Here is a 17,400-nt window from a genome sequence, read left to right as displayed (position 1 = left end):
ACATGACCCTTGTGGAAAGAGACTTATTAAAAGTTGCACACAAAGGCTGACAAGTGTAAATGTATTATAGATGATAGCTGGCTGGAGTAGCTGCCTTCCAGTCTTGACTCTCATGTGAGTAGTCTCTGTGTGGATCCACTGCAGCTTCCTGCATTATCCTTACTCAGGATGGTTAGATTTACAGTGAAACCATTACAATTGAGTTTCAAAGAAATGCATAAGCGAGCACAAAGAAATGTTTAAGCCAGCAGACAGTATATACACATCTGTTTGCCAAATATGTAAAAGCCTCCTCCTTAAAAGTGGAAAAGTACCTGTAACCAGATACTTTTATAAAATGCTGAAATATGGGCAGACTGTAGCTCTCTGACAAGCCGCTGAAAATCTGTGACATGAATCTCAGTCTGGGGACCGATGCTGTATTCTAGTCAAGAATGTCAGGACCCTTGGATCTCGGGCTCGTGTAAAACACAGCCCTGCCCTATCATATAAAGAGTGAATCATCCAAATCACCTTTAAATGTATTAAACATGTTTAAAATTCATTGAAAAAGAGTCTGTAACAGAACATCTCTGCATAGATGCTTTAGTCCTAAATCCTCCTCATTGCCTGAATGATCCTCATTCATTAGACCAGCGGAGGTTGTTGCACGACTTGGGGCAGCACTTAAACTCCATGAACTGGTGAATACTTGTGTTAAAGTAGCATCTATGGCCACGCAGCTTAATGGACCATACTGGGGGCCGTCCTTCCCCTCTGGCTTTTACAGTAGCAGTATAACATTGTGTTAATGTCTCTATAGCACCCAATAACTTCCATCAGCGAGATCCAGCTCGAAATGCTTTATTTGTTGTTGGTACACTATATCCTGCCCACACACAGTTTCAAATTCTGACCTTGTGACTAAGCCTTTTATTTAAGCCCTGAGAGAAAAGAACATCTCGGTGCGTTTCATATGTTTGTTAAAAGGGGGAGGATGCTTTATTTATTTTTTGTTTTCCAGCTGTAGTTTCCATTTTTACATGGGCTGAAACCTGGTGATTCAAAATTGTGCTTCGCATATTTCTGTTTTTTCCCAGCGCTTACGGTTTTATGACACCATTGGGCCTCATTTTCCACCATGTAGTGCTGTATAAATGCATCTATTCTGCTTTGAGGGGGGGAACAGATTCCTCCTGTTTTTTATTAACATGAACCCTAAACCTGTCATTGTATGTATTGTATGAATTAGGCTGAACTTTGGCTTACATTTTCCCCCTCCAGTTCTTTAGTGATGAAGAATACAGAACTGGAAAGCTTTCTAAGCACAGCTGCCATCACTCTGCTCCAGTAACCCCTGTGTGGGGTGGCCTCTGACCTCAGTGAAAATCCAACAGGGGCTAAAGGGGACTATTAATGTTCACTAGTGATGTACAGCTGTGCTTCATTCAAGGTGGTTTGCTCTGCACACAATTTGCACATGCAAATTAAATTCATGGCAGATGGTCTTAAGATTGCATCATATTTTATATGTTTTACGTGAGGGAGTGAACTCTGAATTAGAAGAGTTTGCAGATACCTGCAGTATTTGCCCTAGGTCTTGTTAAAATGCCATGGATCGGCATGTGTGCTCTCTGTGCCCTGTGTGTCCTGTATTTCTTCTGTGCTCCACTGGCCATGACAGCCGAGGTAACCCATCTCAGAGCTGCATAAGCCAGACTGTCAGCAGATTCAGCCCTGTGTTTCCTGGACCCTGTTGATACCCAATACTTAATGGCATACTGGGAAGCTTTGTTGCGAGCCTGTAATCCAAGCATCTTATCAAACCAATCAGCGCTTTTCCAGCAAGAACACATCTCGACCGTGACAGTAGGAAGTTTCACAACATCTGGTGTTGGGTGGGGGCAAGAGGGAGTTCCGTGAAAAGAAAGTGAGAGAACAATCTTGATGTTTTGGCATGAAGTCTTTAGATCGACACCACATCCTGCTTTTCTTTTGATACAGGTCAGTGAGCGAGCAGTTGGGCAGTCACTGCTCGCCGGCATTTTTGATTGTGATGTTTTGGATGCCAATGTTCATCATTGCACTCCCTTAGTTTCTTTTTTCTCTCTCACTCTCTATCCAAAACTAACTTCTTTTCTTTCTCCCTGTTGTTTCTATCCAGCCGTCCTTCCAGCCCAGTGCAGCAGTGAGAGGTTTCCACAGCAGTAAGTCAGCAGCCATGGGTCCAAGTCTTGGCTCCAATTGGACCACTGGTAGCAGTGGTGGTCAAGGGGCCTGGAGCGGGCCTTCTTTCACCCGTGCAAGTCTGCAGCATTATATATCTCACCAACAACAACATGCGCAACACCACCCTCAGTCCACGCACACTAGCTACGCTTACTGCCCAGCTCATACGGCTGTGAGTACAGTAAATTTCCTCTGTGTCTGCACCTCTTTGTCATTTCTAGCTGCTGTGTTGCAATAATTTCAGTGAATACCAAGAATGCTCTTCTTGTCTCTCTCTCGCTTTGGAGTCCATTGGTTGCAGTTACCATCAGGGAAGCTCTTACGCACACAGCAAATTCTTTCTCCATCTCCTCCTCCCACTCCTTTCTTTGTCTTCCGCTTTAATCTTTGCCTTCTTTTTCTCAAACCCAAGTATATCACTTCCTCTCCAACCCTCCTCCCCTTCCTGCTCTATCTCTTACTTTGACCCTCTCTCTCCTTCTCACTTCTCTGCAACTTAATTTGTTTTTCTTTCATCCATCCTCTGCATCGGCAGTGCAATGAGAGACTAATTGAGGTAGAGACACTTCTGGATGGCTTCCCTTGTCATTATCCTTGGAATTAATTGCTGTTCTGCAATCCGTCTGATTTGACTTTATTTGTGCTATCTGCCTTTCTAATGTAACGTTTGGGGTGTGACTGGAACTAAGGCACAAGCCAAATTGAGGAATTTTATTATCGTCATGTTGCTGTCACAGTCACAGAGCTGGAAACAAAGATTTGGCAGCTTTTTTCCCCCTCTCTGTATTTCTTCCTGTAATAAATGTATTTTACAAGGCTTCACACCAAATCTTTCTCTCATTTTCTCTTTTTTCCATTACAACACTCTGGTATTCTCTCATCTTACATACGCACCACGCGAATTCCCAGCTGCCTACTTGCCAGCATGTTGAGACTCCCCTGAAGCGCCTCCGTGTAAAGAAATTGGATTGGATTTAGATATGATAATCATCACTGTACATCAGCTGCCGGTTCCAGCATTCCTTTTATGTTATTTCTGACACACTAAAGGACACATTCATACTTTTTAGAAAGGTGGAAAATGGTTGTTCTTTGTGTGTGTGTGTGTGTGTGTGTGTGTGTGTGTGTGTGTGTGTGTGCGCGCGCTTCATTTCAATACAGAAGTCCTGCTTTTGCTTGCAGTACAAAATCGTCGCCATCACTAACAAACACCATCTCTGCCGCTGTTGTCAATTAGACCACTTCTGCTACCTGAGGCAAATAAGAGCTCTGTTTTTGGTTCCAGCATTTGCACAATACTGTTGAAGAACAACAGAGAACATTCCACAACAGACATACATGCTGATTCTGTTATTGTAGCTGCGGCGCCGCTCGATCAGTTGACATAAGTTTTTGGGAGCATTATGGTCCTTTCTTGTCCTGCTGCCACACCCCACCAGAGATAACAGGCACAGTCATCAACATCCGCACACACAGGACCCATGAGTGTCTTGGTTCTTTTCATGCAACAAACAATAAAAAAAAAGGAGCTATCATAAAGCCACTTTTGTCCTCCTCTGACGGAGCATGGTCAATGGTTTCCTCAGTGGAAAATGGTGCTGATCTTCATGAAGCGTTTCCAAGCTCGATATCCACCCAGGCAACAGCCATCTGTAGGATTAGTGTCCGTATTCCCTTAAAGGGAGGAAGTTATTATCAGCACACTACATTCTCTGCTGTGTGTAGCCCTATATGTTCTGCATTCACATACAGTACATGTATATTAGTGATAATTCACTTTGTGGGAGTGAGGAGACTGAAATCTGGGTTTTGCATACAGTAGGTCACCAGAAAGTGTAACATTTTGGCATTGGTGGTGAAATTAACTTTAGATTGGACAGGATTTAAAAACAATAGAAATATTTTGTTTTTTGGTTTTGTTGGCAGGTTTTTTATCATTTGGGTGGCTGTTTATCACTTTATAGACTGAAGAAAAAAGTGTGAATCAATTTCTAATGGGTTGAATTTTTTAAAATTGCATTGTTTAAAACCCCAAATTTTCAAATTTCCAAAAATGCATAGTAATGGCACACATGATTTTACTATTGTTAAAAAACTGAGAAGATGTGAAAAAAATAGATTCACATCCATTTCTTATTTTTTATTCTTTTCTTCTTCTTCTTCACTCTATCGCTCTCTATGTGTTTTTGTACGATGTTGCTAAGCCATACTTCTCACACTCCACGTCTAACCTGTCTTGGTTACTGATCACCACAGGATCATCAAACTCCTGCCCTTATCTTGACCCTCTGCGATCAAACCATTGCAGGCTTAGCTGGCTTTAACTGCCCTGTTTTCGTGGGACAGTGGGGATACTTGTTTGCTTTTTGGCAGTTTTCATTTTCTCCCTGCAGAAGGTAATTTCTCCCCTACTATCATGCTTTGGCCTCAACACTTGGCCTCAAGGAAGATTTACAGTGACTAGAGATGGCTAATCCAGACACTTACAGTAAACCAAAGAATGGTTCCAGCTTTCGAGTCTGCTTTGTGTTTTAAGCTTCTCATAGGCAACACATACTATATTTATATGGAATTTAAATCCAGTATATCTCAAAGACACTGAAACTGATACCCCTCTGTTTTTTAAAGTACGTTTCCCCTGTAAATCTGTCAATTTTTTATTGCCCCTCTAAATGCTGTTGTAATTTCAGGCGTATTAGATGCAAAGAATGCCCAACAGAAAGGAAAGAAAACAGAACTGATAGCTTAGCGTGTGTCTGTCCTCCCGGCTGAGAGAGGTGAGTAAATAAAGGGGGGAAAACAGAAAGGCAAGTTAGGATCCAGCAGAGATCAAGAAGCTTTGCCTCCAGTGGGTTTGTAATTACAATGGAAGGAGATACATTTCCACTTTTAATATGGTGAAGACCCCTCAGGGAACCACGGGCTGACAAAACACAGTAAAGAAAGTCACGTAGACGTCAGAAGATGTGACTAAAAAGAGAGTCAAATAGATGGATTCTCCTATTTCCAGCAACTGTGCAATACTAACGTTCTTTCATAAACTGCAGATTTGCCGTGTGTGTGTGTGTGTGTGTGTGTGTGTGTGTGTGTGTGTGTGTGTGCGCGCGCGTGTAAAGATTGCTGTCTGGATTATGTCCTCTGCCATTGTATTGTTTGACATTCTCACACTAATTACTGAGATGGTTAGTGGTTCAAAGCAGACTTTAATAATAAACTTGGACACTGAAACACATGATTTTGATTACACAGGGTGGGCCATTTATATGGATACACCGTAATAACATGGGAATGGTTGGTGATATTAAAGTCCTGTTTGTGGCGCATTAGTATATGTGAGGGGGCAAACTCCTCAAGATGGGTGGTGACCATGGTGGCCATTTAGAAGTCGGCCATCTTGGATACAACTTTTGTTTTTTCAATAGGAAGAGGGCCATGTGACACATCAAACTTATTGGTAATGTCACAAGAAAAACAATGGTGTGCTTGGTTTCAACGTAACTTTATTCTTTCATGAGTTATTTACAAGTTTCTCTTTGTTCACAGCCATTGACATGTCGAAGAGGTTAACACGTGAGGAGCGGATCGAAATTGTGTTGATATCTGGTGAATGCAGTAACCGGGTCATTGCAGCAGATTTCAATGCAAGACACCCGACGAGACCACCCATCTTCCATGCTACAGTTAGCAAACTGCTTGCTAAGTTTCGTGAAACTGGTTCAGTGTTGGATTTGCCAAAATGTGGACGCAAGAAAACTCAGTAATGAAGAAACATCAGTGGCTGTCCTAGCTTCATTCAGCAAGAGCCCACAGCGTAGCACTCGCCGCATATCACTGGAGAGTGGCATTAGTCGAACACCCCTTCGGCGGATATTAGCTACTCACAAATGGCACCCTTACAAACTCCAGCTACTGCAGCATCTCAACGAGGATGACCCAGATCGGCGCACAGAATTTGCAGAATGGGCAAAACAAAAATTGGAACAGGACCCTCAGTTCACGCAGAAGATTTTGTTCAGTGATGAGGCAAACCTTTTATGTGAATGGTGAAGTTAACAAACAAAACCACCGCTATTGGTCTGACACTAACCCACATTGGATGGATCCCTCCAAGACTGTTGGAACAACAAAAGTGATGGTTTGGTGTGGTATATGGGGTACAACGATAGTGGGTCCATTCTTCATCAATGGAAACCTCAAGGCCACTGGATATTTGAAATTGCTACATGATGATGTGTTTCCCTCTTTATGCACTGAAGCTGGCACGTTCCCTGAGTTTTTCCAGCAAGATGGTTCACCACCACATTATGGGTACCAGGTCCGAGCATTCCTAGATGAACAGTTTCCTGAAAAGTGGATTGGTCGTCGTGGGCCAGTTGAAGGGCCCCCAAGGTCTCCCGATCTGACCCCCTTAGACTTTTATCTTTGGGGTCATCTGAAGGCAATTGTCTATGGTGTGAAGATACGAGATGTGCAGCACCTGAAACTACGGATACTGGATGCCTGTGCTGGCATTTCTCCTGCGGTGTTGCTATCAGTGTGTGAAGAGTGGGAGAAGAGGGTTGCATTGACAATCCAACACAATGGGCAGCACATTGAACACATTTTATAAGTGGTCAGAAACTTGTAAATAACTCATGAAAGAATAAAGTTACGTTGAAACCAAGCACACCATTGTTTTTCTTGTGACATTACCAATAAGTTTGATGTGTCACATGGCCCTCTTCCTATTGAAAAAACAAAAGTTGTATCCAAGATGGCCGACTTCTAAATGGCCACCATGGTCACCACCCATCTTGAGGAGTTTGCTCCCACACATATACTAATGTGCCACAAACAGGACTTTAATATCACCAACCATTCCCATGTTATTATGGTGTATCCATATAAATGGCCCACCCTGTACACTGGAAAGAAAAGGAAAACATTTCCTGTTTCAGGCACTCTCATGGGCAGGGTTTAGTTTTAGCCATTATAAAAGGCTCTCTATGATAGTGTTGGTCAGCCTGTCCAATATTTTGGTTCCGGTTGAAATATTTCAACAACTACTGGACTGCTTGCAAACAAACACTTAAAACTCTACAATGAAACATAGTGTTAGGCTTCTAAATTTGTTTTGTTTTTTTCTTCCATTACTGTATGAGACTCAAAGGACTTGAGGTTCTTAATGTTTTATAAAATGTATTGGCAGTGCTGACAGTCATTTCAATCAAGCCTAGAAACCTGTAGATGGAAAATTGAGATTTAAACAGTAGGAATATGGTTTGAATCTTGTTTACAGGGTTTTAAGAAGCTTTGAAAGAAACATGTGTGAGTGAATTAATGTGTTCATAACATTGTTTTGCTAATTACTCTCGAATAATGATGTTATTTCCCAACCCCTATCTACTAGCTGTTCCTGCTGAAAACACCTAACCCTTATTTTGATCAGGTTTGCTATAGAGGTCATCAGGCATATCTGCGTGATGATTGGGCAGACTGAATTGGCATCAAAGCTGGGATTGAAGTTAATGCTAAACGGACTGGTTCTTACATAGTGCTTATAGTGTGCTTGGGCACTCAAAGTGCTTTATGCAATATGCCTCATTCACCCCCATTCTTACAAGCACTTTTTTTCTATGTTTTATGTAAAAACTAATCTAAGTAATGTTTTCTGCCAACCTCAACATCCTTGGATTTTTAAATAGCAAGCAAGCTTTCCTTTTATTTTTTCTGTGTGTGACTGGACAAAACAGAAAAAGAGCATGTGTTTTTAGTCACCTTCTATCCTTACATAAATGCCTTTTACTGTGTGACCTGTGAGCTGTTTCATTTCTGATGGTATGCTTCTTCTTTACATCATATTATGATCAAAGAGCCTCACATCAACATTGCTTTGTTGTCCCCTCAGTTTATTCTGTCCAGATATTATTCATGGTTGTGATAGTGTTTCATTATTTTACATGTAAGGCATTCTTGGAATTGTGGTCTTGTATTTGCCGTTTAACTATTTAATTGTTTACAACTGGGGGGAATTGAGTTACCAACATGCTCTACTTGAGCTGACTGTGTCCATGTAATGTGCTTATAACCAAGTTAAACGGAATTCATGCAGATATGAGTGCATATGTTGGAGGGAATAAAAAAACTGAGGCCCTTTGCTCCTTTGGTGTTGTGACAAGATATATGTGGAAAGACTGGGGATGCATTCTGAACTCAAGGGTCAGCCCGCATTGCGTCTATATACTGCTGCAGAGTTCATCTCTCTTCATAACATATAGATAGAGACACCTACACACGTGCTGCAGAGGACAAAACCAGCTTTCCTCCCCACAGCTTGGGAATTGTTTTAAGAACTGTTGGAACACATTTTAAAATGTTATGCCCTGCAGTACTACTGCTCTTATCAGGTATGAATAACAAGATGCATTTTTCCCCCTCTAATGAATACATTTGGGTATGTTATCACTCCTTTATCTGAGAACTTGGACATCCCTTTGAAGCCTTCAATTTAATCCGCTGTTGTTGCCTCAGTAAACTCTGATTGTTACCTCATTAGATGTGCCGAGCACAAACTGGCAAATGATTCAGTCAATACAAACGGGCTAACAGGGATTCCCGGCACATATCCAAATTCACAAGGTCTAGAAATTCAGAGAAGAGACAGAAGGAGACACTGCAAGACTGTGATACAATAGGCGGTAATCAAAAAGGGTGGAATAGACGGAAAGGAAGATAAAAAGGGAACGAGAGTAATCTGCAAAATGTTGCTCCAGTGTGTCTTTTTAACAACCATGACCAGCATTTAACTTTGATCATGAACCCTTGTGTTTGATATCCGATAACATCATCAGTGGAGATTTCAGCAGAATAATGGTTCTCTGCATTTTCACATATAAACTAGGTGCAGGTGTGCTATAAATTCATCCAGCTCACCTTTTCAACTGTCTGTCTTTGTGAGGGCTGAACTCTGGCACAACTCTTTGTGTTGTGATTAGCTTAATTACCCGCAACTCACAAACATCCATTTATACTGGATGACAGATGATACTGTCATTTAGCTGAATGAATGGCCTGATTTCTGGCAGAGGGTGAGGGTGCAACTGCTGGCTCAGGGCCTGCACAAAGGCAACTGAGCTGAGATTAGTTATTTGTGGATCCACAAAGGAAGCACAGTAATCAGACCTCTGGAAGTGAAGTAACGCTGAAAAGAGTGAGTGGGGAGGTGAGGCAGGGATTCAGATCTGCTGTCATGGAGTCCAAGCTTTTTTCCTCATGGCATGTTTTTCAAAGAAATGTTCCTTCCAAGAGAAAAATAGTTAGGATTTCCTAATAGCAGAGGCAACAGATGCCAATGTGTAAGGAAGTGCATTAGCTTACATTTTACACTGCGAGCCTCTTTTATCAGCTCGTGAACGAAGCGCATTGCTCATTCCCCAAATACTGCAATGATTCATCTTTGCCATGAGCTAGAATGGGCTTTGTCTCAGTAATTAATTTAGCTCTCGGGACAGCAGTTGGAATGAGTCGTGTCTTCGAGGCCTAATTAAAAGAAGATTGTCAAACATATTCTAGGTCACACAGCTCAGAATCTCCAGCCATTAAAGGGATGTTTTTAGGCACTCCCACCTTGTCCTTGGTGGACCATTTTGCTGGCTGATAGAGCATGGGCTACACAGAGAAAAACAAATGGTTTTATTTGTCATGTTGATTTCTTCAGGCAGCACTTGAAAATTGAGACACTTGATGTTTTGTTTATTATTGGCTGCTTGAGTCAATAACTCAATCCACTTATGGGTTTGTGCCCTGCGTGGCTTCGTCTTTGCCTTCGCCTTTGTCTGCCGTTGGTTTGTTTGTAATTGTTAAGAGAACAGAATTCCTTTCGGTGGAAAATAGACACACAATTAGCTTCCTATACTCAGATAAATGAGAACGTTACTGTGCATGAGTTTTGCGGGTTTAGGATCACTGTCTCTACAATAACAGTCAAACAGTGGCTGGAAACACTTTTTTATTGGCACCACATTCATCATAATGTATCAGCTGGAATTGTCATTTTATTGAACCAGTCAGACTGACAGGCATGAAGCGTTATCTTATCTGTCCTCGTAATGAGAATCATTGACTTTAGTTACAGGCACAGAATATCTCTAAAAGTGTACACACACTCACATATGCGCACACACACAGGTTCTCAACAATTAAGTGCGAGCTGCCGGGCTTAGTGCCTGTGTCCATTGTAAGCACTCTAAACCTGTTAGACTGTGACAGACCATTAAAAGGCTGCCAAGACTTCCTTAATTTGCTTCAACGGTGCACACTGAGTGACTGAGTGCCATGAGTGTGTCTCTCTGTATGAATGCGCATTTACTTCTTATGACACTCCTTAGCTCCAGCCTCCCACGACTGTATCCGCTGCCGTCGCACTAACATTTACAAACAGTCGAACTTACAGGATCAACCCTACCAAGTCATCGCAGTATCTCTGCTTCAATTTTTAGTATGGAAATAACGCATAATGGCCAATTTGTGTGTGTTTAGGCAAATGCATTAAACCATTAAAACTGCTGTCAACATTGATGTATTTTCATGCTGAATATTTTCTGAAAATTGTTACAAGCAAAACATACACAACAGTAATTATCTTTGCACTTGAGCCATTTCTACTATAAATTGAAGCTGCCAATCTCCAGCATTTGTCAGTTCACATATTTCCGATATATTTAAATGCCTACTGCATGCATTTAGATGTGTTCACATTTGAAAATGTTAATCATTAGTTTTTTGTTTTTGGGGCATTGGGATGTGGATTTGTCCTGGTAGACAGTGCCAGTAGAATCTGGTAAAAACTGTCAGGGAAGTGGAAATTAGAAATTACACACCTCACAAATTTCACATCTTTTTTTTTCACACATTGAAATCAACAGGATAAGCCCAGGCTCCCACACTTTTTTTAAATGCTCTGTTTCCCGTCGTTTGTTATATTTGACTCATATAAATAGGTTTCCACAGAAGCGTCAAGTACAGTTTTGTCTGTAATGCACAAAAGTTGTTCATTTTAACTAAGGCAGAACAAGAATTTCTCTTTAAATACTTCTGCAGCTGGCTGGATTCTAACCAAATGAGCATGGTCACGATGACAAAGCACTTTGTTTACTAGTGCACCAATCCAATTTAGAGGGAAACCTTTTGCATTTGACACTTCTGAACGAATGCTTTTTGGGTGGATGTTTCACCTAGAAGGCATTTCCTGTCGTGACCAGAGCTTGGCTTTCTACACCATTAGGAATTAAAGGCTCGGGCCACAGGATCTTGAAAACCCAGACCACAGGAATATCCAGAATCTGACAGCGCTTCCAAGCCTCCGTATGTTTCATTTCCTATTTCACAAGAGCGGGCGGTCCATGCAAATTCCTGGCTGTGGTATACCACCACTCTTCATTTAGCAGCGGTTCATGGTTGATATTAGATGTTGAACACAATGGGGGATGTTAGAAGGTGGATTAGGAAGGGTGCTGGCAGATCTTACAGGGATTTAAATGGGTGCCTTCTCTTGTTCATATCATGTGGACTGTCATATTTACATGCCATTGCTGGCTTAGTGTTGTTTCTTGGCCGTGTTTCATGGCAATTCGTAGCGTCTCGTCTGTGAAATCACTGTTCAGAAAATCAGTTTGCACCTGCTGCTTTCTGTTCAGGTGATTAGTCAATGACAGGTCAGAGCAAGGAACTATAAATCACACATCCTGAGCTGTAGATGTGGCCTTAATTCATCATATTTCACTCTTATCATGCCTTTGTTGCAGCTACACATGCATACTTATATGCACACACACATAACTGACATCCATGCACAGATGGGTTTTCATATATGGCTGCCTGGGGCTGTAGGATTGGCTTTAAAAACACCCATAACATCTGTAAAGTATTATGACTGATTATATTGGTCCTTCAGCGCAATCATGCAATATGGGCATGAGCAATGGTTGAACATGAACCGTATGGGAGGAAAACGAGGCGATAAGGTCTCTGTGATTCGAAGCTGCGAGGCCCTCGGCTACATCCACACCCTTTCATATTAACTTACTTTATTTACATACAGGCATGGGCCTCACTTTAAGTATGGAATTTGATCATGTGAATAATTAAAAACATGATCCGATATGAACTACACTGAAAGTATGAGCATCAGAAAACACAAGTACACTAAAGTCATGATCACTAAAGCAAATGTAATATGCATTTTCCCTCAATAGGAAGATAGTAAAGATGGTTATATGGCAACACCTTTGTTCAGATTAGGGTTATTAAGTTTGCTGTAGACCTGGCCACGACTATCATGGTGATGATGTCAAATATCAAATCCAAAAGTGGGCATGTGCATCAAATCGAGCCACACTGAGCCGTGTTTAATTTGTCGCTGTTTTTGAAGCAGGAAGTAAATTTAAGATGCAGTATGATATACACAGACATTTTGCATACATCGTGGTGAAGTGCACCATACCACAAACATCAGATAACAGGAAAACCCATATACCGCACATGCATGTAAGAGGTATGGTGCGCTTTGTCCTCAAGCTAATGTTGTGTGTAAGCTTGAAAGTTTGAGGGCTCTGTGCAGTATCTGTATCTGCAGCAACACTGCTTTCCTGGGAAGATTTCTTTTTTTAAATACTGAAAATGATCTCTCATGTATTCAGGAGAATTTAATTTAAGCAAGCTAGTCAGTCGTACTGGTACCTTTATCCTTTGTTTCTGTAGTCAGATGAGACAAAGTTGCAGAGTTTTAAAAGAAACTTAGGCTGTTTGATAGCCTTGATATCTTGTCTCCAGACAGATTTTCAGCTCCTCTCTCATTACCACCTCCTGACTATTCCTGCATATTTTTCTGTAAAACCAGTCCTCACTTGTCCACCAGGTGGCTGGAGTCATTTCTTCAGTACACCTGTGGATTGTTTGTAAATCAGCCCTTTTGGCAAGTAAGAAGTCATGGGTTCCTTGATTGACATTAACGATGACTCATGTTTATGGTGGCCCTGAGAGGCCAAACGGACTGCAACTTAAGAAAACACCAGCAATAAGAAAAACGCTGCAAAAGCACACAAAACACAACGGAAATAGGAAAAACTACAACAGAAATAGGAAAAAACAGATTTCCAAAAGCACAAGGGAAGTGTTTCTGGGGAAACAATAACCCTACAGACCAGTTGCAGGAACCCAAAACGTGCTAGGTGTGTTTTATCATGATTCATATAATACTGATGACGTATTTTTAGGCTAATAGTTAGGCTAACACACTCACCTCTCATCTTTTCTTTCCTCACAAAGCCGATAGATCCTCCACTTCTTTTAAGTGTCTCCCTGCGCAATTCTTAGCATATTTTGGTTCCTGCAACTGATCCGTCGGGTTATTGTCTCCCCAGAAACACTTCCCTTGTGCTTTTGTAAATCTGTTTTTTTTCCTATTTCTGTTTTCGTTTTTCCTATTTCTGTTTTCCTTTTTCCTATTTCCGTTGACATTTTTCCTATTTCCGTTGTGTTTTGTGTGCTTTTGCAGCGTTTTTCTTATTGCTGGTGTTTTCTTAAGTTGCAGTCCCTTTGGCCTCTCAGGGCCACCGTACACGTTCCTGCAATGAAATATTTAATTATAACTGTAATTACTGTAATTAAGATATCTACCAAAAAAATCAAAATATAGTCAGATTTTGTTTGCATTGATAACAAACTAAATTAACTTAGTCTTTCACTAGAACCCCCTGCAGCCGTAGGCCATGACGACTGTCATGCACAGTATATAGGGGTTGCTGTAGAGCAGGTCATCCACTACTTGGTCTGTTGGTGTTTCAGTACCTGGCTGCTCCAGTCTGCATGCCAAAGTATACTAAACCCCAGGTTTCTCTCTGGTGTGTTCATTAGCATGAATGTTAGCGAGAAAGCACTTAGCCATAGAAAAAAAAAGGGTTTGTATGAATGTGTGTGAATGGGTGAATGGGGTGTGGTATAAAACTGATAACCAGTCCATTTACCGTATAGCTTTCTGACTGATGTAGGTAATGTGATAACCACTGCAGGATTTCAAGTTTACTATGTGGCTATATTCCCTTAGCCTCGTCTCTTAAATGATACATCACATGAATCTATTCAACAGAAAATAAAACATGAAAAGATAAAATGGCTGAATCCATGATTCAGTGGTTGTGTGAGGTTTTGCCACTGAGCTAAGCTGCTGGGGCATTTTGATTTATTTAAGGGGAGCATTGTTTTTGAATGTTCCTCTGAGTGTTGTTTTGGCAGCAAAATTGCACTGCTCGAACAAGTCTTGTTGGAAGACAAAGCTTGATGGTTCACTTCCCTGTTGGCGCTGTTAAGGCACATACAACGACAAATGCATAAAAGCCACATGCGATTGCACACCTTGTCACCGTTGTAAACTAGTGCAGTCAAAAAGCAGTATGAAAAGTTATCAGTTAAGTTCACCTGTTCTCAAAATGTGTTTTAATGGCGTTACTGTATCACATTCTTCAAATACTCTCAAACAGTAAAGGATTCTTGTATGAACAATAGAAAGATAGAACCCTCCATTCATTCTCTCCCAATAGCTTTGGATGTGTGAAAAGGTGGGAGGCTTGTTGGAGCTGCTTTGCTCCATTTAGTTAGTGCACTTTGATGACTTCAGTACTTGTAATTATAGAGGCGCCACCAAGGAAGCAATCTCAAAGTGCATTGCCCTGAAAGTCTTACACTCGCTGATATCAAATGTTACCCAGTGGAGTTGCACCATAAAGGGAATGTTCTTACTCATCTACTACATGCTTTCTAGCACCTCAGTGCCATCTGCTAGTATTACACCCTACAAACCCCACGATAATGGTCGATGTGTGGGTCTGGGTGTGAATGGACATCCATCTATTTTTGCACTAGATACCTTTTCGGGATGTACCATGCTTCTCGCCCACTTTCAGCAGGGATAGGCTCCAATAGTCAATTATAATAATTGTTTGGTTAAGTGGGAGATTAAGAAAATCGATGGATAGATGTTCAGTGTGATGTACTGTATGCCGGAAATATGTGACCCATTTTACATTGTGACCATGATGTATGTCCAGCATGCCAAGTGTGCTTAAACACATTACACTTGCTGAAGCTGCAGTGGTTACTTGAAGGCATATCAGGCTTACTAGAGCGCATGAATCCATTAATTGTTCAACAGTCTTTAATAATGCATTTGTTGTACCATTTAGGGGAAATTAAATAGACAAAAAGTGTCAAGTTCCTAAGACTTAATTAGCAAGAAACTGTTGTATTAACAAGAAACAAAGCCTAAAGAAAAACATGTTGTACTACGTATCAGCAGTTTATAAGTGTCAGCCACTCGGCTTGTCCTCACTCATGTGATGAGGACAAGGCAATTGATTTAACATTGATTTGATAATGATTAATACACTAAGGGTTATTTAAACCAGCGCTAACATGTTTTTAGCCTAAGGGTAAGCAGTAATGAGCTGTAAACTAACATATTATCGCCCGGCAAGTAAATCTGGAGAATTTCACCCCTAACTGTTGCCCATTTATGCACCCAGAATACGTAGAGCAACAGCAAATTCATTTGTATTCTACTACTTTTAGCTGTGTTCTTCACCATCTCTCATGTGAAATGGTCCACTGCGTTCAAAAGCTAGCCACTAACTGTATGTCTGCCAGTGGTTGCTGGGCAGGGAGTTATAGTAGTTTTATTATGAAAAGAGCTGCTTGCTGCAGCCAAAAACAATGCTCTGAGAGTGGTTGGATGCTTACACAGTAAAATGATGTGCTGGAAAACCAAAACAATAAGCTGAAAGGCACTGTACAGCCCTGCACAACTGAGAGCAACTGAAGTGTCAGGTAATAATTTTGAGCCCGTCACTGTATCATCCCCCTTTTTTATTCACACAAATAGCCATTTGACCTACTGTTGGTTAAAAACCCACAGCAGTAGTTGAAAGCGTGCACGTTAATGCAGCACAAACATATTCCAGTGATGTTTCGTGTAGTTGCCTGTTTGGTCAGGGTCAATGACTTTCACCTTTTTTCTATTTAAACCACAATATGGAAAGAATAGCAATTGTGCTATTTGGCTCTGTGTGTGTTTTTATGTTAAAACAAATGCATGAGTAAAATGACCTGTCTGTTCATGCAGTGTTATTTAGTCCTGAAGTTGTCTCTTCAGCTCTCCCTCTCTGTTTTCTTTGTCTCCTGGGCTTCATGCTTTGCATGCACAGGATGAGACACCGGGGGAGGTTAAGAGAGGAGCTGGAATGGAGTTCTGCTCCATTTACCACCCTGAAATATTCCTCTTAGAACGACACACTCTGTTTTCTATCTCTCCTTACTCTCAGCACCGTTTCTCACTCTGCTGGTCCCCTCCCTCTCACTTCTCATCTCTGTGACATGTGGTCATTTCACTTCATTCCAGGATGGCTTAGCAGTACTTTAAAAATTTGCTGCTGTCCTCCCATCCCATCCTGCTCAATTGCAGGCAGCATTGAGCTTCATAGGCAGGCCTGTTCCTGGCAGCTATAACTCTTTTCCTAATCACAAGTCTCTCTCTGTGCCAGGGGCAGAAGCTTTATCTGTTGCTTCAAAATTTTAGTTTTCTACCGGTAAGGCGCCCGTGAACACCACTTACCATATCCACCCATCAGGCACAACGTTAAAACCACTGACAGGTGAAGTGTGTAATGTAGAGCGGTTTCCTCTAGCATTACGATACACATTTCTGCGCCTTACAGACCTCTTAGTTATTGTTCCAGGAACGCCTCCTAACTCCCAGTCTGACTGAGCATCTGGGAATGTGCCCAAACAAGCCACATTCACAAATGCCTGGTGCCGGGTGCCAGACACTGCAGGATAGCCCCAGACATCTCGTGTCCAGTGCCCTGAGGGGTTAGAGCTGTTTTGGCAAGCGTGAGTCAAACACATACTACATGTAGTCGCATATACTAGCACTTTCTTGATATATGGTTTCATCCTTTGGATAATTTTAGTGTTGTTGTTTAAAAAAAAACCAAACTCTTAGACACTTAGAGATTCATCAGCACATTCGAAGACAGATAATGTAGCACAAAACTGATGAGAATAAATGACTTTGCACTTGGATCTATTTTGGGAATTAACACAATGAGTAAAACAATATGAACATCATGTGCTGAGAGTGCTGTGATGAAGCTTTGATAGGCC

The 17,400-nt window shown here is 41.4% G+C and overlaps 1 protein-coding gene across 3 annotated transcripts in view; it reads left to right on the top strand.

Annotated features, from left to right (window-relative positions):
• Positions 1 to 17,400, top strand: part of rbms3 (RNA binding motif, single stranded interacting protein) — a 297,035-nt gene that overhangs the window by 69,682 nt on the left and 209,953 nt on the right. For 2 of the 3 annotated variants that reach the window (XM_065470605.1, XM_065470603.1), the window contains exon 3: positions 2,144 to 2,380. The exons of the other annotated variant lie outside the window; for it this stretch is intronic. In XM_065470605.1, coding sequence (XP_065326677.1) covers positions 2,144 to 2,380 — 237 coding nt within the window. The remainder of the gene's footprint in view (positions 1 to 2,143; positions 2,381 to 17,400) is intronic. 3 annotated transcript variants of the gene reach the window in all.

The sequence above is a fragment of the Pelmatolapia mariae genome, linkage group LG22 (assembly GCF_036321145.2).
Source record: "Pelmatolapia mariae isolate MD_Pm_ZW linkage group LG22, Pm_UMD_F_2, whole genome shotgun sequence".
NCBI classification, from domain to species: domain Eukaryota; kingdom Metazoa; phylum Chordata; class Actinopteri; order Cichliformes; family Cichlidae; genus Pelmatolapia; species Pelmatolapia mariae.
This window is presented reverse-complemented; position numbering and strand designations above follow the sequence as displayed.